General features: G+C 41.3%; 1 protein-coding gene across 9 annotated transcripts in view; it reads left to right on the top strand.

The window, feature by feature from the left end:
- Positions 1-18430, top strand: part of SMARCA2 (SWI/SNF related, matrix associated, actin dependent regulator of chromatin, subfamily a, member 2) — a 180861-nt gene extending 162431 nt beyond the window's left edge. For all 9 annotated transcript variants that reach the window (XM_055578207.1, XM_055578211.1, XM_055578206.1 and 6 more), the window contains 5 exons: positions 6733-6838; positions 7339-7440; positions 10661-10793; positions 15365-15507; positions 17520-18430. In XM_055578207.1, coding sequence (XP_055434182.1) covers positions 6733-6838; positions 7339-7440; positions 10661-10793; positions 15365-15507; positions 17520-17555 — 520 coding nt within the window. In that variant the 3' untranslated portion in view covers positions 17556-18430. The remainder of the gene's footprint in view (positions 1-6732; positions 6839-7338; positions 7441-10660; positions 10794-15364; positions 15508-17519) is intronic.
- The last annotated feature ends 3610 nt before the right edge of the window (positions 18431-22040 follow it).

Genomic DNA, 22040 nt, shown 5'->3' with positions numbered 1-22040 from the left:
ACACTGTTAATGATCCATTAAGCTCTTCTTCCATAGGGTACACGTATTGGGAAATGAGGGCTCAGAAGTTGCATTTAGTCCTGAGACCGTTGCATTTAGTCCTGAGAGAGTCAGCTCAGGGAAGTGTGGATACCAGGACTTAATTTTGCCCTCCTTAAACAGTACTGATACTCTCAGATGTGTACTGGGATATGCCGCTCTTTGCCTCCTGGTGACTTGACACTTATTAATGATGCTCAGCCAATTTTAACCATGTACAGCAGGTGGGCAGCCCACAAATAAACTTGGCCCATCCGCTTTCTGAGGCACAAAAGGCCTCCCCGGGCTCCGAGCCGCAGCCTAGCCCAGGAGCCCAGGGTCTCTGCCTCTCAAAGCTTCAGGACAAGCAGCACAAGCAACCTCTCTCTGAGGCAGGGGAAAAAGCCCCAGCTAGAAACAAGGAAACTGACTTTCTTACAAGGGCTGATAAGCTGTCTTCAAAACCACTCTCTGTCTTTTGATTTTAAAACGGATCGTTCTGAAAGAGGACAGTTATTAGGCATAAATGTTCTTGTACATCCATAGGAAAAATACCTGCCTTGTTTCTTTAGAATCACACCTCAAGTGTCTTCCTTAAGAATTTCCTAAAACGGCCATTAGACGAAAAAGCACACTTGGGGTGCTCGCTGCAACACTCGGGCACACCCCTTTAACAGAGTGGCATTTGGGATCTGCAGCTCAGGGAGAGAGCCATTTGACTTTGTTTGCCTGCAAAAGCTTTGTGCTTTTTGAGCTTGATCACAATTCAGCCAAAAGCTTTAAAGCTTTTTTTTTTTTTTTTTAAACATTATGAAATTAGAGACCTGGGGAGAGATCAAAGGACAGAATATTCAGTGGAAGGGAAGGTGGGTTCTTACCTTTGGAAAGGAAGGCTTCCTTCGAGTCACTTCTGAGTCTCCAAGATGAGGTGACAAAAGCTGACCAAGGAAGCAGCGTCTCCTTGAGACAGGTGGACAGGTAGAATTCCGTGCCTCCACCTGCTGTGATGAAGCATTGTGGGAAAGAAAGAGAAGAGGAAACTAGGTGGCCCGAGTCAGTATTTCCAAAAAGCCAAGTGACGGATGATAAATCTCAGTCATCTCCTCAAAATGCTTGTCCAAATACACAAGTAAATAATACTCCAAACCTCATGTCCTGGTCATCACCTTTGCTTTGCCGTAAGTTCGGTGAGAACTTACTTCGTTGTAAGTTCAGTGAGAAAATTCTGAAGGAATAGTTAGGAACTTTATACAGTAGATTCTGTTAAAATCTACTTTTTTTTTAATAAAAAATTTATGGAATTATTGTTCTATTATTCTATTTGGCTTTATATGGAAGAGTTAAAAGGTGCCAGGTGACAAACTGTGCTGTTTACGGTGACATAAATAATACTTGGTCATATGCCCCTCAGACGACGTTTCTCTGGGAAAAATCAAATTAGATTTTTGACTTATAGCATGCTTTCAAAGAAGGTAACCCAGGAAAGTGTTTGAGGTCTATTTTATTTATGGATGACAGTATGGTTCCAAATCATATTAGATTGTAAATCTTCATTTTGTTGAACAAGAGCACATTATTATTAATGTTTATTTATGCTCTGACATTTCTCCTTCTGGTCCTTAGTTCATGCCTTTTAAAAAATCTAGTTGAATGTGTATTGCATTTACAATTTGATATCCTGTTGGTTTTTTCCATTGAATGTCATACTGAGCATTTTTCCTGTCTTTTAAGGTACATAATTTAAAACTACATAATTTTAGATTCTAGCATTCCCTCACTTGTTTTTTCCCCTAATTGTTTAGCATATTGGCTGCCTTATTTTAAATAATCCTGTGATGAACATCTTTACATGTACATATAATATACATATGTATATATCTTTATCCATATTTCTGCCTAGAGTAGATTACCAATCACAAAACCGTACATCAGAGTATGATTGCATTGAAGACTTGTTAGAGCCTTGGTGCTTTTCTTATTGAGCTGAGCGAGCCCTTTAAGTCTCCTAACTTTGGGGCATTTACCTTGCATAAACCTGGGGTAACCTCATTTTGGTTGATAGGCACATTGTATATCTAGTCCTTAAACAACCCTTGGGGTAATTTTCACAGCTATCCATTCCACTACCAAAAGCTAGTCAGCCCACATCCCATTCTCTTTTGGTATTACCTCCTATACCCCTCAAGAAGCCGGGAAGTCAGATTCTCAGGCTTGTTGGGAGTTATCGGTATTGTCCGTCAGTACTCAGTAAGATTCAGATGAGAGGCCTCAGCAGAGAATGCAGAGTGCAGGTGCTCTGACCCCTGCTGTATGACTGGCTCAGGTTTCTGGGGGCTTCCCGGATAAGCAGAGTGCTACTCAGATCTAAGTGCATTTTTAAACGGTATTTACTAAACCCTATAGGAATCTGACCCTATAAAAAGACACATGCTTTCACCTACTGCCCTCCAATGCTGACCCAGTTTTTGTGGTTTTCTTCTCAAATGATTTCCTATGTTTGACTCCTTTAGGACTCTAATAATTTTCTGTGAAACCTTTCCAACTACAAGTGGGTATTCTAAATCAGGATGAAATTTTCTTATGGAGGCAAGAAAACCATACATTTTTATATTCATTCATTATAAAAAAATATAAACAAAACCTATTTCAGCTTTAGTTGAGATTACTTTTCCAGAAGTATCCACTAGGAAATCTTGTCAGTAGATCAGCTTTGGCAGGTAAAAACACAAATCATGAAGCAGCCAAAAAAATTTTTTTAAAAGGACCCTTAACCAATATCATTAAACACATACTAGCCAGCATTTTCGGAGAAGGCGATGGCACCCCACTCCAGTACTCTTGCCTGGAAAATCCCATGGACGGAGGAGCCTGGTAGGCTGCAGTCCATGGGATCGCGAAGAGTTGGACATGACTGAGCGACTTCGCTTTCACTTTTCACTTTCATGCATTGGAGAGGGAAACGGCAACCCACTCCAGTGTTCTTGCCTGGAGAATCCCAGGGACGGGGGAGCCTGGTGGGCTGCCGTCTCTGGGGTCGCACAGAGTCGGACACGACTGAAGCGACTTAGCAGCAGCAGCAGCTAGCATTTTAAAGGAGTAGGTTTCTAAGGTAGTATTACAGTCTTATGCACTCTTCCAGCTTTACCTAAACTGTAATCAGAGGTAGACCTGATATTTATGTGACATTTATAATGCCTGTAGTCATCATTTTAAAGTCACAGTAGTAGAGATGTGAAATTCTTGCCATTCTGTTTGTGGAGGTAATGGGAGAAAAACTGGCTCCCAGATGAAGCACAGCAAAGCAAATCTTGTGTGTGTGTGTGTGTGTGTGTGTGTGTGTGTGTGTGTGTGTGTATGTAAGCGTGTAAACTCTACATGCAGCACTTGCAAACCGCCATTAGCATAGTGGCATGTAGGGCTTTTCCATCTCATGTACCATGACAGCATAGCCAGGTGTCTCTTTGACCTCTGGAGAGGAAATGTGTTTGCCCACAAGCACCTGCGAACTCTGTTAAATGCAGTGGGTTCCTTTAGGTTTGTGTTTTAGGTTATTCTACTTTTCCACCCCCTACATCTTACAGGATCACATTTCTTATTCTGTGACAGACTGTTGTATGAAATACATGAGAAATCAGACCATTTTGGAGGAGGGGGACGGGTATCACTTTTGCCATGGCAAACAGCACACTTGGAAATTATAATTTCTGCTCAAGCCTTAAATGTATAAAATGACATAATGGAAAATGCCTTGGGGGTAGGATAAGAAATGGAACACCTTCTGCAAATCATTGTACAATTAGTCCATTGTTCTGTACACTAGGGGAAAAAAACTTCCTGGCAGTGAAGAAAAAAAGTATTTGAGAAGGTATATTGAAAAAGCATTTGTGCAGCTTAAGTTTGAGAAAGAAATGCCAAGAATTCAAAACTCTGTCAGGCTGCCTTCTTTTTTTTTTTTTTTACCTTTTTAAAAAAACCTTTAATTTAGGGGAAAATAAGTTATCATAACAACATTAGCAAGTGGTCCGGCTACCTCGTGCATTCTATAGGTTATATAAAAGCTGAATGTCCTTCAGGACCACCTGACATTTCCTGCCTGGGGTTAAGATGAGAATTATCCCCTCTGATAAGAGATGGGGGAAGGGTTCTGACTGCATGTAAAGTGTTCCCATGCTCTGTGGAGGAGAGAGAAAACCCAACATACATAGAATTAAGTTCTGAGCAGCAAGGTACCAAGAGTTGTTTAATATTGAGGAGAACAGTTTCTTGATCCTGGATGGATCATGGAATATTTGAAGGGAGGAAAGGATAGAGAATGTTGTAGCCATGGAGTGAGAGGTGGGAGACTTGGAATTTGTGATAAAGAGGGGATTGGCTGACGTACTTGGGAGTACGCATAGAGAGGCTGTTCTGACCAGAAGAGTCACATTAGCAGGACAGACGGGGTTTGCAGAGAAGGAGCTGAGGAGGGCTCTGAAAGCCAGACTGAGGGGTTTGAATGGAGATGGTTCTAGTGAAACCACAAGAAGGTTTCCTTAGATGGTGTCCAGGTCTTCCTTCAGCTCCGGTCCTTGGTTCTTCGGAGGTGTTGGGGGCGGGGGGAGGATAAACAAAGTGAGATAGGAATATTAAGCCACATGAGCCTTTGTTTTTGAAACCAAGTAAATTTATGTCATTTTACAGGTATTGGTCCTGAGTTTCAGGACATTCAGCTGTCTCTTTTATTGAGCATAGATAACTCTGGACTTGTCTCTTTCATAGGTTCTAGAATATGTCTTGGGACCAGGACATCAGACCGAGATTGTTTGAGCCATTCTGTCCCTGATGAAAAGAGCTTTACCACACCCTCAGTGCAAACTGCTTCTTTCCTACTTCTCTAGTAGCGCAGATGAAATTGAGAGGATATCCATCACAGGTGTACACAGCAAAGATATACTTGTAATCCGTCAATAGAAAAATGACACCATCTGTTGGCAATGTAGAAAATGACACTGAAGATGTCACTGAGGGTCAGGTGTTAAATCCAAAATTACAAAGAGGTCTGACTGTTGCTAGGGTATAAAGAATGCCAGTTGTAAACAGAAAAATGAATATCTATAAGTTCCTCTATTGCCTTTCAGATATTCATTTACAGACTGGTGAAATGTTTGTGTATTTAAGTCTTAGAATGGGAGAAAGAAAAACAGAACAGAGATTGTGGCCCTGTGTCAAAGGTGACAGCAAATGAAATGGCTTTTTTCATATTCTATATGGTATAATATATGGTGGTACCGTCACATTTCTCAACCTCAAATGGGAGGTAGGGGTGGCTGAGGGCAAAAGAACACCTTGGTTCTTGCCACAATAATCTTTAAAATCCAGCTTCCTATCAAAGTCCAGTCTTCTTATACCTCGTGGGTTGGCCCCTGGTTTTAGTATTCATGAGGCCTGTATATGCATTAAAAAATAAAACTAAATACTGACCCAGTATCACAGAAAAACTCACCCATCCCTTTGACAGGATTTTCGGTTAATTTATGCAGGTCCCTTTGCACTTCAGCATTTTCCCCACTGGTTGCTAGGCAACCATTTGAGTTACTGCGCATGCCTTTTTTATGATAACTGTCATTATGATTATTTTTTAATTATACGACTGGGACTATAGATTAAAACAGCATATTGTCACTCATTCTCTGCTGCTGCTTCTAGCATTCTCACACACTCCTAGGATTACCTTCCAAAATTTACATGGCAGTGATTTATTTTTATTTTTTTCATGTATTTCTGGCTTCACAAAAGAAGTGGAGATGGCATTGTAGGGGAAGTGAGATTTTTGTGAAAAATGACTATACCATATCTCCCAAGCTGTTATTGATCTAGATAGGCTCAGTCAGAAAATAGGATCCTGAGCCTAAATTATATCTTGTTCCTTTGATTGTGTCTGCTTCTAACATTAAGTAATGTTAAATGCTTATATTGCATTATAGTCTGTTTCTCAAAATTACAAAATGTGCAGATTTGTTGCTATTAAATGTGCTTTCAAATAAAGCTACCATGAATTGGGGGGGTCAGGGGGAGGGTACAGCACTGATTCCAGGCGCATGAAGCGGCCACACTTGCTAAATATGTTTGTTCTTTTCTGCACAAATTACTTCATACACACAAAATGGAGTTAGGCAAGATGAAGGGGTTCCTCCGGCAAATAATAATAAAGGTACGTGTGGTTCACAGTGTGCAAAAATGCTCTCAAAGGAATAAGACTGCAAAGATAAGACAGCCCTAGTTCATACAAAAGCTTTTCATGTGCATTTCCAGAGTATGTTCTCACATACTATTTTCTGAATATACAGTGAATATGAAAACAAAGGGGTATGGAAAGAAAGTCCGTGTATTTATTTTTTTTAGAACCAGTTCAGTTATTACTCATTTAGAAATGGAATTTTTGGTCGAATGGGATATTTTAAATATTTGAATCAAACTGAAGAGATTCACTCTGTGGATTTCCCATACATATATGACAGAAGTGGAGACCTACTGGTATTTTCGTGTGATTTTGAAGTTAGCACCAGGGACTAATCTCTCATAGCGTCAGTCGTAGGATTTTCTTTGCTCTAAAGAGCCCCATGTTTCTATGCATGGGATGCCCTTTGCTTTCTTGACATTTTCTGAAAGAGAACACAAGTTTGTCTCAGCAGTGCGTGATCTGTTACGGTTCTGTGTGTTTCCCCCACCTTACAGTTCAGGGCGACAGCTCAGTGAAGTCTTCATTCAGTTACCTTCAAGAAAAGAATTACCAGAATATTATGAATTAATTAGGAAACCGGTGGATTTCAAAAAAATAAAGGTACATCTTTTGTTTACAAACTTTTATTTCTTAAATAAAATAGAAATGTAAATAGGTTGAAAAAATCGTAATTATTAGGAGCTAACAGTGGTGACCTGTCTTCCTGCCACTGACACCCACCAGGGCTTGGCACTGAAAAGGTCGGGGTGTTCCTGTGCCTTTAGATGTACGTTATTTAATCATCATATTGAGGGCTCATAGTGATTACACTGCATTTTATTTAAGAAGTCTCAGATTGCTCCCATGACCCCAGTGCTCTTACAGGCTCCCATCACATGCTCCTCACTGCCCCTTGTAAGAAGGGTGGTCTCTGTGGATGGCGCCCCCTGGAGTTGTGTAGCCCCATCTTTCTGGCAGGACTGTCTACTGGGAAGACAAAGGGGAGATCAGGCTTTGTTAACCAAGTATTGATTGTTGTATTTCTACCTCCACCCTCCCCCACCCCTGCGCCACCACCGCCCCCCCGCCCCCGACTCTGTTTTATCCAAAATTTCCATCAGGAAAGAATTCGTAATCATAAGTACCGGAGCCTGGGTGACCTGGAGAAAGACGTCATGCTCCTCTGTCACAATGCTCAGACATTCAACTTGGAGGGATCCCAGGTGAGACACGTTTAACCTTAAACATGCCTGTGTTGTTTTCAGCAAAATATTTTCTATCCTGGCAGAAGAAAAGGAAAAATAAAAGCCTATCTTTCCATGCTACTTACCTATGTAAGTCAATCGAGGCTTTGGCATTTTTAAATTAATGCCAGCTCCTTTGTACCGTATCCATGCTAGTTCCTACTTGTGCTTCCCTTTTAAGGCCTGGCTTTTAACCAGAGGAGGAATTTAAGTTAATAACTTAATATAATGCCTAAAAGCTAGAGGTACAATCTTTGCTTTTATAGAAATGGTGTATTTGGTTATATTTACCTTGGGTTTTCTGATTGTAACTTTGCCTCAGGAGCTGAAACTGTTATTTTGTTTTAAAACAAAAATTATATAGCAAAAACAACCATCACCTCTAATTGTTACAAAAAAGCTTTTTTATCAGGTCAGCTGCAATTCTCTTTACTTTCTCTGCAGTTAGTGGGTATAAGAGTCTGTAAGTAAGTGATTCTATTAAAATAAGTAGGTGGAGGACACTCTCGCTTTAATTACACCTCAATTCCACTCACCTTTTGTAGGAACTTTCCTTTTCCCATCTATGCTCTCATACTCAGGAAGCAGAAAGAACATGAAGGCAGGCCAGCGTGTCTGCCAACCAATGCAGTGTTAAACCACCATCAAATTCCTTAGGCCTCTTTCCTGATTGGGCTTTTTAATCTTCATGTCAGTTCTAGTCACTAAATTGGAGAATGTGGACCTCCTCAGAATGTGCCTTGAACAGACTATATACCTTTCCAGTTAATGGGACTTAATATTAGTGTTATTTTGACCAAAACAACAGGTCTTGAAAGCAAGCCTTCTTCAAAGAAATTGAAGGTGAAAACTAGGACACAGTTAAGTCCGAGAGTCAATACGGAAGGGTTTCGTGAATGACCACTTACGGTTTGTGGGTAGACTGGAGGTTCTCTACAGGACCATGCCTACATCGTGATATTCACCCTGACCCACCACCCCCAGTTTGCCACACTGCCTCACCCCTGACCTGGGGTGATAAATGGCCTCTCGACTGGCTTCCCTCCCAGACCCACCTGGATGTTGGTTTATCTTTCTCTAAGCACCTTCATATTCTGTCCACTTCCCACCAAGCTTTGAGCTTCCCCACGTACTATTAAAATGTAGAATGAATTTAATCATCATAGTCTGCTTTCTGAGGTTATATCCTCACTCTTTGCTGTTCCTCAACCTAAACAGTTCATAGTCCAATAAGACAGGTCCCGTAAACACCCACTTCCCCAGATACACATGCAGTTGTAGGAAAGAATATAAATGCAGAGTTGCTTGATAGTAACATCTTGCATAACAGCCATCCCATGTCATAACCAGGAAATTGATGATGGCCCTACCCCAGACACATCTTTGTGATTCTTGCCTCCCCACCTTCTCCTTTGCTCCCCTTTCCTAAAAACCCCTCTTTCTGACCCCGATAGGATTGTCCTCACCTTTAAGATCCAGCTGAACTATAGTGTCTCTGGCGAAATTCTGCCCCAGTGGCCCCCTTCCAGTGTGTCTTCTTTACCATTTTTAAGTGTACAGCTCAGCAGCATGAAGGGTATTTTCATTGTTGTGCAATAGACCTCCAGAACTTTTTCACCTTGTAAAAGTGAAACTCTGTAATCTTTCCACCAAACACTGCTCTACCTTCTCTTTCTATGAATTTGACTATTCTAGACAGCTCATAAGGGATCACACAGTGTCTGTCTGTCTGGCTTATTATTTCACCTAGCATCGTGTCCTCAAAGTTCATCCATGTCGTATAGCGTGTAACAGGACTTGTTTCCTTTTTAAGGCTGAATGATATTCCACCATGTGGATACCTCACTTGGTTTTTCCATAGCTCTGTGGATGAAAATGTGGTCTGCTTATACCTCTCGGCTACTGTGAATAGTGCTATTGTAAACAGGGGTGTGTACGCATCTCTTCGGGACCCTGCTTTCAGTTCCTTTGGGTATATATCTGGAAGGGGCTTGCTGGATCATATGGTACTTCTCTTCTCAGTTTTTTGAGGAAAAGGGCCATTTTTGAACTTTAGAGTTCTCTCAGCAACCGCACAGGGCTATGCTCACATATGTGCATACACTAGAAATAAAGCATTTATTGCAATACTGTTGGCTGGCACAGATAAAGTCAGTAATAAATAATGGTTTTCCATTTTTGTTAGGAGAATTGCACCTTTAAAAAAAAGTTGCTATACCACAGTACTTGATGGAACAATTTAAGAAATATAGTTTGATTTATTTTTTCCTTCTAGATTTACTGAGATTTTAGTGACCTAAGGCACTGTGTAAGTTTACAGTGTACAGTATAATTTTACTTACATAAATCATGAAATGATTGCCACAGTAAGTTTAGTGAATATCCATCATCTCATATAGATATAAAATCAAAGAAATAGAAAAAAAATATTTTTCTTTGTAATGAGAACTTAGATTTACTCTCTTAACAACATTCATATAAAATGTACAGCAGTATTGATTATATTTACCATATAGTACCTTACATCCCTGTAACTATTTGTCTTATAACTGGATGTTTGTATCTTTTGACTGCTGCTGCTAAGTCGCTTCAGTTGTGTCCGCCTCTGTGCGACCCCATAGATGGCAGCCCACCAGGCTCTCCCGTCCCTGGGATTCTCCAGGCAAGAACACTGGAGTGGGTTGCCATTTCCTTCTTCAGTGCGTGAAAGGGAAAAGTGAAGGTGAAGTCGCTCAGTCGTGTCCGACTCTTGACGACCCCATGGTCTGCAGCCTACCACGCTCCTCTGTCCATGGGATTCTCCAGGCAAGAGTACTGGAGTGGGGTGCCATTTCCTTCTCCAATCTTTTGACTACCTTCATCTAATTCTATCTTCCCCTACCCCTGCCTCTGGTAACCACAAATTAGATCTCTTAAGAAATAACATCTTTTTAAACACTAGTCTTGCGTCAAAAATGAGAGGACATCTTATTGAAGCCCACCCTTCCCTCTCAAGCATGTGTGCACACACACGATGCTGAAATTAGTTCAGCTGTATGTGGACTTTTCCAAGAAGAAGAATCTCTCTGTAGATCTGAGTTTGGTGTTTTCCTGTTGGGTGTCAGAGGTGTGGGCACAGGGAAGAAAAGAGCACGCTGCTATTTGTGAATTTCAGGCCCTCAGATTGGGGTTTTTAACGGTTGCTATTTTGACCCCTTAGATCTATGAAGACTCCATCGTCTTACAGTCAGTGTTTAAGAGCGCTCGGCAGAAAATTGCCAAAGAGGAAGAGAGTGAGGACGAAAGCAATGAAGAGGAGGAAGAAGAAGATGAAGAAGAGTCGGAGTCAGAGGGTGAGTCCACGTGGTGTCTCCACTTCTTTGGGTCCTGGCCACCTGCGTCATTTCTCACAGGGCAGATGTGAGAGTCAGGCAGATCTGGATTTAGGCCTTGGTCTTCTGTGGCCTTTCTAGGCAACCCTGGCAGTGGACTTAACCTTGCTGGAGCTCAGTGTCCGCCTATGTAAAACTGAGGTTCTAGCTACACCTCCACCCACGCAAGAGCGTGGCACACAGCCAGGCGCACAGCACGCACCAGATGTTGCCTTTGGAAATCAATGTAATAGACGTTTTCTACCAGCGTGGCTGCTCTACCACCTTGCTGTTACCCAGCACGGTGGGTCTCTAAACTGGGTGGCTGCTGGGCTCCACCCCTGAGTTTCTGATTCGGTTGCCTGCGGTGGGGTCTGGGTGTCTCGTGTTTCCACCGGGTGCGCAGGGGGTGCATCCAGCACTGCACTTTGAGAATCACCACCTTGATGCTCAGACCGTGGTGCATTTTGTCCTTCGTGGATCAGATACTGATCCTGTCTTCTGAGTTTGGATATTTTATTCATCATGGGGTTTTTATTGCCATGAATTTTGAGCTTTTAAAACATCGCATTGACTGGTATTTATCTTGGTTACTGAATCTTGGAGCCCTCTCAAGTTTTTCACCCAAGCCAAGAATCTCCCTAGTCTTAATCTAGTGCCAGCCTGGATGGGTAACCATATTATTTCAAAGGTTAAGGCTGCCTTGAAAACATCTAAAATTTCTTCTTACCTAATTATGTTTTCACCCCATACTTCCTCTCAAAGTAATTATAGTCTTCTAGATAAAACAGTATAGGTATGCTTTAAAATTTTTTTATTAGATACATGCTTAGTACAGACAACTTGGAAAATATTTTTAAGAAAAGAAAATTGGTAAAATTCCATCACCCGATACACATTTAACTCCAGTTGCCTTCCAGTTTTTTTCTACACATAAATATTTATAGAAGTATCACACACTGTTTTGTAGCATGATTTTTCTATTAGGAACCTTTTCCCACAGCAAAGAGGTTTTTATACAGCCATATATACGAACACCCATTAATGAATGTACCAACAGAGAGTAATCTCACTCTGAATAATGCTGTCTGAACATTCTTACCCATAAATCACCGCACACATTTTAAAAACACATCTGATGCCTACGTATTGCCACAGAGAATGGAGCTGACATCTTTGTCAGCAGAGCACTTAAGTGTTTCCCCACACCTGCATCTGCTCTCGGGATTATTCTCTTTAGTGATTCCGCCTCTTAAGTACTAGTTTAACCTTTTTCGGTTTCGTCTGGTTACTCCCTAGTTTTTATATCCTAGTGTTTGATGAGTAAGTCGACATAATTTTTTCTAGCTAAACAGTTCCGAATTTTAGAGCCAGATTGCTAATCTGTTTTCAAATAGCTCCCTTCGTATCCCAGCTATCAGTTGACTTTTTCCCTAACCTCTCCTGAGACTTAGTGTATTAACTTTCTATGGCAACTCTAACAAATGACCCAAACTTAGTGCCTCAGTACAACTTACACTTACTGTCTCACTTCTGTAGGTCACAAGTTTGCTGGGGGTCTCTCTGGGCCAAAATCAAGGTATTAGCAGCCTGCCTTCCTTTGTGGGGGTTCCAGGGGAGAATCCATCTCCTTGTGTCTCCTCCTCATGTTGCATCTCTTTGACCCTCTCTTCTGCCTCCTCTTCATCCACGGTCTTCTTTTTGTTGTTGAGGTATAACTGATATATTAGGTTCAAATATACAGCATAATGATGCCATATTTGTGTATATTTTGAAATGATCACAGTAAATCTCCTTGACATCCATCACCACATAGTTAGAAAAAAAATTTTTTTTTTCGTGACAGGAACTTTGAAGATATACTCTTAGCACATTTCAGATATGCAATACAATATTCACTTATACTCACCCTGCTTACCTTAAACCCCATGACTTATTTATAACTGGAGAGGTATACCTTTTGATTCCCTTCACCCATTTCCCACCCCATCTCTGCGACCACCATATCTGTTTAGTTTTTAATCTCACATGTAAGTGAAAGTGTACAGTATCTTTTGCTCTCTGATTTATTTCATTTAGCATATTGCCCTCGTGGTGCATCCATGCTGTCACAAATGTCCTTTTTTAAAACATTTTATTTCATATTGCAGTATAGTTGACTTCAGTGCTGTGCTAGCTTCAGCTGCACAGAAAAGTGATTCAGTTGTACACAGACATGCATCCATTCTTTTTCAGACTCTTTCCCCACGTAGGTTATTACTCAGTTCTGCTTAATCTACTGCTCGTCTTCTTAGGGGTTCCCTTGTGCCTGAGTTATTTTTGCTGCTGTTAAGGGTTTTTAAGTTTTGACATTCTAATTACAGTGTCAGCGTGCATCTCTTTGGGTTTTCCCTTATTTAGGAATCCCTGGATCTGGACCCAGCTGTGGGTCACTGCACCAGGGATAGGGTTTGCTGTGAAATTATGTCTCAGCCTCTTCGCTCCTCTTACCTGCTTCAGTGTGGGTTTCTCCTCATTTGCCCGGTGTGGACGTGTCACTCGGCCAGTTTCTGCATCTTTTTCAGAGGCAGTGGGCCCGTTTGTAGCTTACATTCAGTGTGTCTGTGGGAGGAGGCAAGTTCAGCCTCTTCCCATGTCATCATCTTGAACCAGGAGCTCCTCTTCTTCCACTTTGAAGGACCTGTGATTAGACTGAGCCTACCTGGTTCGTCTAGGATAATCTCCCCATCCCAAGGCATTACGGTATGCTCCCTGCTGCAGTGCAAAGTGAATGTATTGACAGGGTCTGGGGATTAGGACAGGGATATCTCTGGGAGGCGTCATCATTCTGCCCACCACCCTGGTTTATTAGAACTTGTCACAGTCTATGTGGTGGTAACGTAGAGCCTTAGAATACTGTTTAAAGGGCCAGTTTGTTAGCCTAGTTGCCCATGGCAGCCTTTTAGGTGGGTTTTGTGGAGGAACGCAATTCACTGACTCACGAGCCTGATGGCCTTCCAGTGCCCACCACTCCCGTGAGTATTTAGATTGTGTTCTTGAGCATGTACTTTCTCGCCTTTGCTGCCCGTCTTCTGCCTTTTCCTGACTTCCATGGATTTCCTGTACTCCTGTGTTAGGAAGAACTACACCTGTATAGGGAAAGGTAGTACACTTTTTCTTTCCAGATTACTATTTTTTGAATTTAAAGGCCTTCACATCTTACACACATTTCCATTAATAGGCAGACCTTCTCATGCCCAGTCTCTTCTTCTTGTCCTAAATTACTCTACCCAAAGCAACATGTCCCTGCCTTATAGCTCATTAAGCAGCAGACATGTGGGTATGGTAGATGGAAGAAGCCTGGACTAGAAATACTGTTTTGTGCACTAGGATTTGCCAGCTTCTGCCCTATTTGGGGTGGGGGGAGGGCATATGTTGTCCCTACCCTTCAGAACAGCTGTGTCTCATCCTTTTTGTCAGCCTACACGTCCATGGAAGACTTAATCTCTGGAACTGTTCAGTGGGTCCCTCCCCCTTCACAGGAGTCTAAAAAGTTCTCATCTCTGAGATTCCCTTATCTATTTCTAGGGTCTCAAGACACCACCAGACATGATATTCCAACAAAACGAGTTTGAATGAGAGACATTCATTCTCAGTCACCTCATTATCCATTCCTGAAAATGCTGTTCTAGGGACACCTGTCCCAGAACAATGCTGGAGGACAGATTTTCTGTGTACCTTGGGATGTATACCTGTAATTGTGGTATAACACTTTGACCTCTTTCTTCCAAATGTTTTTATTTCTATCCTCAGAACAGTCCTGTGAAAGTGGAAATGGGTGCCATCTTTCTGTATGTGTTTATACTGGTATTCTTTATATTCTCTGTATACAGAATTATATGGAATTTTATGTCATCTATAGAGATTCATACACACACACAGGGATGAATATATTTGCAAATAGGGATGTATACTACTTTCTCTGGAAATAATCACCAGAAAGAAAACAGTAGGAAGAGAGACCAGAGAAGAGAGAAAAAAGCTTTCAAGTTCATTTGTTTGTTTTTACTTTCCATTTTGTACCTTGCTGTGGTGTTAACTTTTTAAGTCAAATGGCGTTATTTAAACAGTAAAATCATTGTTTTTTTTGTTTTTTTTTTAAAACCCTTTTACACTTACATACTCTTTTCAAGGTTAAAGTTCTCTTTTTAAAAATGCCCATACCCCTCCATGCAGTCAGTAAGGCAGCTTTCACCATCCTGGTTATTAGGAAGATCCCTGTTCAGCCATCAAGAGACCTGGAAAATGACCCAGCGCAGCTTCCCTCTGGGACCCCATTCCGTCTAGTTGCATGTTTAGGGTGACTATGTAACTTATCATGCAAACCAAGACACATTTGCAAGTGAAAGAGTGCTAACTATAATTGGATCAGCCACTGGAGAACAGGCATGAGTCAAGGACATTCTGGGCACTCTGGGATGTTGGCTTTGTCATCTGTAGGCTGGGATCATTTTACTACTTGTAAAAAGATTCCCCTGTGATTCCTCATTGCTGTCTGTCTGGTTTTATTGTAGCAAAATCTGTTAAGGTGAAAATCAAGCTCAATAAAAAGGATGAGAAAGGCCGGGACAAAGGAAAAGGCAAGAAAAGGCCAAACCGAGGAAAAGCCAAGCCCGTGGTGAGCGATTTTGACAGCGATGAAGAGCAGGATGAGAATGTAAGTATGGCTGTCTTCACTGAAGTTGGGAAGCCCTCCCCACTTCTGTTTCCCTCTCGTACGCCCATGCCCCTTCCACCCTCTATGCTTTATTACTCAGAATTGAAAATGTAAAGATTTGGTGAGATTTCATTATTGAGGGGTGTGAACTGAGCTGCGTGATTTATAACAGAATTTGGGGCTTTGTTTATTGTCTTTTTAATAGCCTTCAAAAATGAAAAACTGCTAAATCAAGTTCCCTCTTTTCCTTTATCTTCCCAGTGCCTACTTACAAATAGAGTTTTCTGCATGGCCAGTTAATATTTTATAGCTGTACCACCCAGCATACCTAGTATATAGTGGTATACAGAGGAAATAACCATTACATGAGAGGCTGAGAAAAAGTGATAGGATGTCAGAGTTTTGGATCTGAGTTGCTACTTCAGGTGCCATACAAAGAACTCCGAGACAGCAAAAGAGACATTGATGTATAGAACAGTCTTTTGGACTCTGGGAGAGGGAGAGGGTGGGATGATTTGGGAGAATGGCATTGAAACATGTATGATATCATATAGGAAACAAGTCGCCAGTCCAGGTTCGATGCAGGATACTGGATGCTTGGGGCTGGTGCACTGGGACGACCCAGAGGGATGGTACAGGGAGGGAGGAGGAAGGAGGGTTCAGGATGGGGAACACGTGTATACCTGTGGCAGATTCATGTTGATATATGGCAAAACCAATACAACATTGTAAAGTTAAAAAATAAAAAAAAGAACTAAAAAATAAATAAAATTTAATTCTTAAATTAAAAAAAAAGAACTCAGATGAATTTTACATACCTAGAGATGTTATTTTTAAAATTTGAAAAATTCAGAGTGCATTGATAGAGCCGGGTCCTGACATAAGGAACTTCTCATATGGTACCATACTTCATGCTTATAATAATCCCAAGATAGATGTCACTCTCACCTTACTACAGAAATCAGTGCTTATTTATGTTATGTGTGTTTTGCTGCAGGTCATGTAAGTAAACAGCAGAGGCTGATTTCAGACCCAAAGAGCATAGCTTGGTCTAGGGCGCTGTCCTTGACTCTGTGGGCAGCCTAGGTAGCTTCTAATACAGTGCCTTCTGAAGGGCCCTCCATTTCATTCACTTTCCAGAGGACTTCCAAGTTCCCTACCACCAATCCCCTTCTTTTGCTTTCTGGAAAGTTAATTTTCCATGTTCAAATGTATGCTAGTTTGATTCTCCTTCAACATATTTGCCATTGAGGTCTGTTGAGAAAAGTTTAGCATTCTTATCCCACCCTCGACACAAGCGTTTTCAAATACATTTAAAATCCTAAAATCAAACGCACAGTACTTTATTCTCCCTTGCAATGTGTGTGTGCTTAGTCATGTCTGACTCTCTGCAACCCCATGGACTGTAGCCTGCGCTCCATGGGATTTTCCAGGCAAGAATACTGCAGTGGGTTGCCACTTTCTCCTCCAAGAGATCATCCTGACCCAGTGATTGAACCGACATCTCTTGCAGTGGTAGGTGGATTCTTCACCACTGCAGCACCTGGGAAGCCATGGATTTTCTAAAAATAGTGCTCAAAATAGAAATCACTAGCCATGAACTTCCCCGGTGGTCCAGTGGTTGGGAATCTACCTGCCAATGCAGGAGACACAGGATCAGTCCCTGCTCCAGGAGGATTCTACATGCCATGGTACAGATAAGCCCATGTGCCGTAACTGCTGAGCCCGCACTCTAGAGCCACAGCTAGAGAAAGCCCTCACACAGCAACGAAGATCCAGCAGAGCCATAAAGAAATCATAAGCCATGAACTTTTCATACCCAGCTGCAAGAGAGCACAATGCTGGCACAGATGGCCAGCACTGCTTTGGGGTTTCCAAGTAGGAGCTCCCCTTTCAGCACAGAGACTTTTGATGCCGCTTTACTAGTAGGGTTAACTGTTTCCACAATGTCATTTCTTTTCCACATTATCTCTCTGTGGCTTATTGTCTTTCTGTCCTACATTTACTTTTAGGAACAATCTGAAGCCAGTGGGACTGATGATGAGTGATCACTACGGACATTTTTTTCTTGGTAGAACGGAACTCCTTCTTCCCCTCTCTCGTCTCTACCCAGTGAGTTCATTTCTCTTATGGGCACTGGGTCGTTTCTATATCATTATCATCTATAAACTAGCTTTAGAATAGTGCCAGACAAACATATGATATCATGGTGTAAAAAAACACACACGCATACACAAACCTTTGTAACATATTGTGACCAAATGGGCCTCAAAGAAAAAAGCTTTTGATGGAAAAAATGTGGGTGGATGGTATATTTCTATGGGTGGGTCTAATTTGGTAACAGTTTGATTGTGCCTGGTTTTATCACCTGTTCAAATGAGAAGATTTTTGTCTTTTTGTAGCACTGATAACCAGGAGAAGCCATTAAAAGCCACTGGTTATTTTATTTTTCATCAGGCAATTTTCAAGGTTTTTATTTGTTTGGTATTGTTTTTTTTTACACTGTGGTACATATAAGCAACTTTAATAGGTGATAAATGTACAGTAGTTAGACTTCACCTACATAGACATTTTTCCATTTTATGCTCTATGATCTGAAAAAAAAATGCTTTTTGAATTGTATAAGATTTATGTCTACTGTAAACATTGCTTAATTTTTTCGCTCTTGATTTAAAAAAAAGTTTTGTTGAAATCGCTATTGAATATTGCAATCTATATAGTGTAATGGATGGCTTCTTTTGTCAACCTTATCTCCTATGTTACCAACGTGTATCGTCTCCTCCCTAAAGTGTACTTAATCTTTGCTTTCTTTGCACAATGTCTTTGGTTGCAAGTCATAAGCCTGAGGCAAATAAAATTCCAGTAATTTCCAAGAATGTGGTGTTGGTGCTTTCCTAATAAAGATATAACTGAGCTCAACAAACACTGCCTCTGGTTTTTGAGTTCTGGGAGATTAAAACCCTGGTGCCTGAGTAAGAGTCTCCTGCAGAGGGCCAGGCAAGCTCTTTCTACAGTGCAGATGGTAGGAAAAAGAATTCTTCAAGACTGAGAGTATCCCCTAGAATGAACTGGTGTGTTGCAAGGGAGCGGAGTTTATTGCTTGTGTGACTTCTTTAAACTTACATAACAGGACTGATGATGCCATGGACTGAGTCACACTAAGCCCCTGCTCAACCTTTTCTAGTGGTTTAACTTCTATTTACTTACCAGAAAATCCACAGGTCCACCTCAGAGATACTGCAGGTCCAGTTCTAGATCAACACAGTGAACAGCACAATAGAGTGAGTCCCACGAGTTTTTGGCTTCCCAGTGCATGTAAAGTTCAGTTTGCACTATCCTGTAGTCTTAAGTGTCTAACAGCATTAAGTGTGCAATAGCATTATGTCTAAAAAATAACATACATACCTTCTAACCATCATCTGAGGCTTCAGCGAGTCATGGTAGTAATAATCAGATCACAGATCACCACACGTATAATAATGAGAAAGCATCAGAACCACTAACACAGGACACGGAAGCATGAAGCGAGCAAACGCTACTGGAAAGTAGTGCCAACAGACTTGCTGGGGGCAGGGGTCCCTACAGACCTTCAGTTTGCGAAAAACATGGTATCTACAAAGCACAGTAAGGCAAAGCACGGTAAAATGAAGTATGCCTGTCTATAGTAATATAGATTTATACCTTGGTATTTAGTAAATCTATATTCATATCAATTTAGAAAGATCTGAAAAGTGCTCATTTTCAAAGACTGGTTCAGTGAACACCCCATATACCTTTCTACTAGGCTTCATTAATGACTACTCTATCCCACCCCACCCCCAACCACTTGATTCTTAACCAATGACAAGGACCAGAATGGAAGCATTTTCGCTTGTCTCTAATGCATTAGTTGGTGGAAACTTCATTTCTTAGAAATGTCTAAGGAGAACTATGGGATTCTTACTTTCATAATATGAGGAACTGCCAATGCATCTTTCTTTGAATCTTGAAGGAAATTTGACCCACACAAAATGCAATCCTCCCGTGAAATTCCTGTTTTTCTAAATGTCCACTCAGGTCTGAATTTCCAGTTAGTCTAAGCATTGCAGAATGTGTTGGTTTCCCTTCTCGGCTTGTTTAGTTTGCTGACCACAGTAGGACTGTAGACTCCCAGGAAAGAATAAACCACATTAGTTTTTCTTATTGAGATGATTTGCTATTAAAGGCACTGCTGTTCTAAAGCCATCCAAACCATTGTCTTTATGGTTTAGGATGTCTGTGGGTGAAGGATGTTCTCTGATTTCTCTCCTGCTGTCTTGCTGTGTTGTTCTCCCTGGCTAGAGTAGAAAGGAAAGGCAGAAGGTGGCTCTTAGAACACTAGTGAGCTGGCAGGGAACGTGATCACGCGTGACTAAGAGGCATCTGCACATCCGCCTATTTTTAACCTGGTCACAGCATCCACCTTGTCTGTTTCCAATAGCTGAGCCCAGGGGTAGGCTTCGTTCTTTCCAAAAGCAAAAGTTTTCCAGGAACAGAAGAAGGAAGCTAAGAGTATCAGGCAATGTACTTGATCTTTTACTAGAATTATTTAGTTACAAGAACCCTGGGAAGAAGGCATGGTTCTTATTCCCTTTCTATAAATAAGGATGATGCAAAGGAGAGACTGAATAGCTATGGCCAGTGCCCCAAAGCATAATTTGAAAGTTAAGATTTGTTTGCCTCCAAAACCCATCTTCCTTGCAGCTTCCCTACCTCCCCAGTGAGTGAAGCCTGGAACTGATCTTACTGATAAGCTCCAGGTACCCCTTTGTTTGGCAGTTGCTGATATTACCAGGCTTAACAAATGAGTCCTGGCTTAGGTGTCTGGTTTCCATGACTGAGAATGGAACTTTCCTCTATCTGGTTTTCTTGGCTCGGCTCCTCCACTACCTTCGTTCTTTCTCTTGGTGACAAGCCACTCCACAAGGGTTAATACCTTGTCCTTTACACCCAGCTGCCATTGGATCGTAAAGGCCCCTGAGATTCTGCTGACGTGGATGGCACTAGGGCCCTCCAGGTGATTCTGATCATGCTCAAATCAAAGGACCACTGCTAAAGCTATCAGATTCTTAATCCCCATTATTTCATTCTTGGGGGACAGTATGAGGCCACAGTGGTCCTGATCCTGATTTAGATCACTGGTACAGGCATATACATCCATCACACAATCATCATTCTGATAAAACCAATATAAATGGAAATAACTGAAAAGTCTGAATATATTTTCTCTTTCTGACGCAGCTTTTCTGTCATATAGGTTACCAGGATGCAAGCTTCAATTGTGCTTAACTTGAACCTCATTCAGACTGATAAACTATAATACTTGGGGGAAATATTTTTGGTCTTCTTAGCAGAAAGCTGGAGACATATTCTCCCCTTATGAATAAATGTAGTTCCCATGAGGATATTATAGTAAGAGTCAATCTCACTCTACAGATAACGCTGGAGGAATGGCCAAGTCTATTCCTCGTCTTAAAATTTGCTAAATAAGAGCCACATCAAACCAGATAAAGTGACGTTTCTGTCCTTATTCACACATGCTGTCATACAGTGCGTGAATCGCAGGGTTTTTGTTACACTTGGGGAGAGGTCAAGCGTGAGGCGGCGCGGGGCAAGAACCGGCGACTGGCACGTCTACAACAGCTAGACCTGCGCCCAGGTGAGCTCTGCTCATCACTGGTGTGGTTTAGGACACTGAGCTTATTAACAGAGGGTGGAAGTGGCATGTTCCTAGTGACTAAGCCCTTTATGCAACAAAGTATCGGTATTCTGCATCATTTTCAGTAAGAATTTTCCAAAGGGGTTTTCCAAGTTGAAGAAAGCAAGACAACTAAGTCAAGACTATGGGAAAACCAGCATTCCTGTTTATAAACACTGGTTTCTTTTTAAAAATATATATATACTAGAAAGAGGCCTCTGTCATTTTTCAAAGCATATTTTATTGAAGTGTAGTTGATTTACAATGTTGTACTAGTTTCTACTGTACAGCAAAGTGATTCATTCATACACATATATACACACGCTTTTTCATATTTTTCATTATGGTTCATCATAGGATTTTGAATATAGTTCCATGTGCTGTATAGTAGGACTTTGTTATTTATCCATTCAACAGAGGCCTCTTTGTGAACTCAATAACTGCTGTGAAGCAATGCTCACTGTGAGATTATAAACCTTAGAGAGACTGGACTCATAGTGCCCCACCAGAAAAACACGCATTTTAAATTGTCTTGTTAAACCTTTAAATTTCTCCTCCAAGATGATAAAATGGACATATGTCCACCACAACCAGTGAAATACAAAGAAAATTAATTTGGAATTCACCCCTACCAGGCAATCAGCTTTAACAGCTTGATGTGATTACTTCTGCCTGTTCTTACTCACATTAAAACACACACACACACACACACACACACACACACACAGAAACATACACCGTCAAATGCCAGCTCCCCAGCTATCACCCGTGTAACCTAGTAATAATATGAAGTGGAACTCACTGCTTCCTGTGGTAA

The sequence above is a fragment of the Bubalus kerabau genome, chromosome 4, assembly GCF_029407905.1.
Source record: "Bubalus kerabau isolate K-KA32 ecotype Philippines breed swamp buffalo chromosome 4, PCC_UOA_SB_1v2, whole genome shotgun sequence".
Classification (NCBI taxonomy): domain Eukaryota; kingdom Metazoa; phylum Chordata; class Mammalia; order Artiodactyla; family Bovidae; genus Bubalus; species Bubalus kerabau.
The sequence above is the reverse complement of the archived record's forward strand: the minus strand, read 5'-3'. Positions and strand labels throughout refer to the sequence as shown.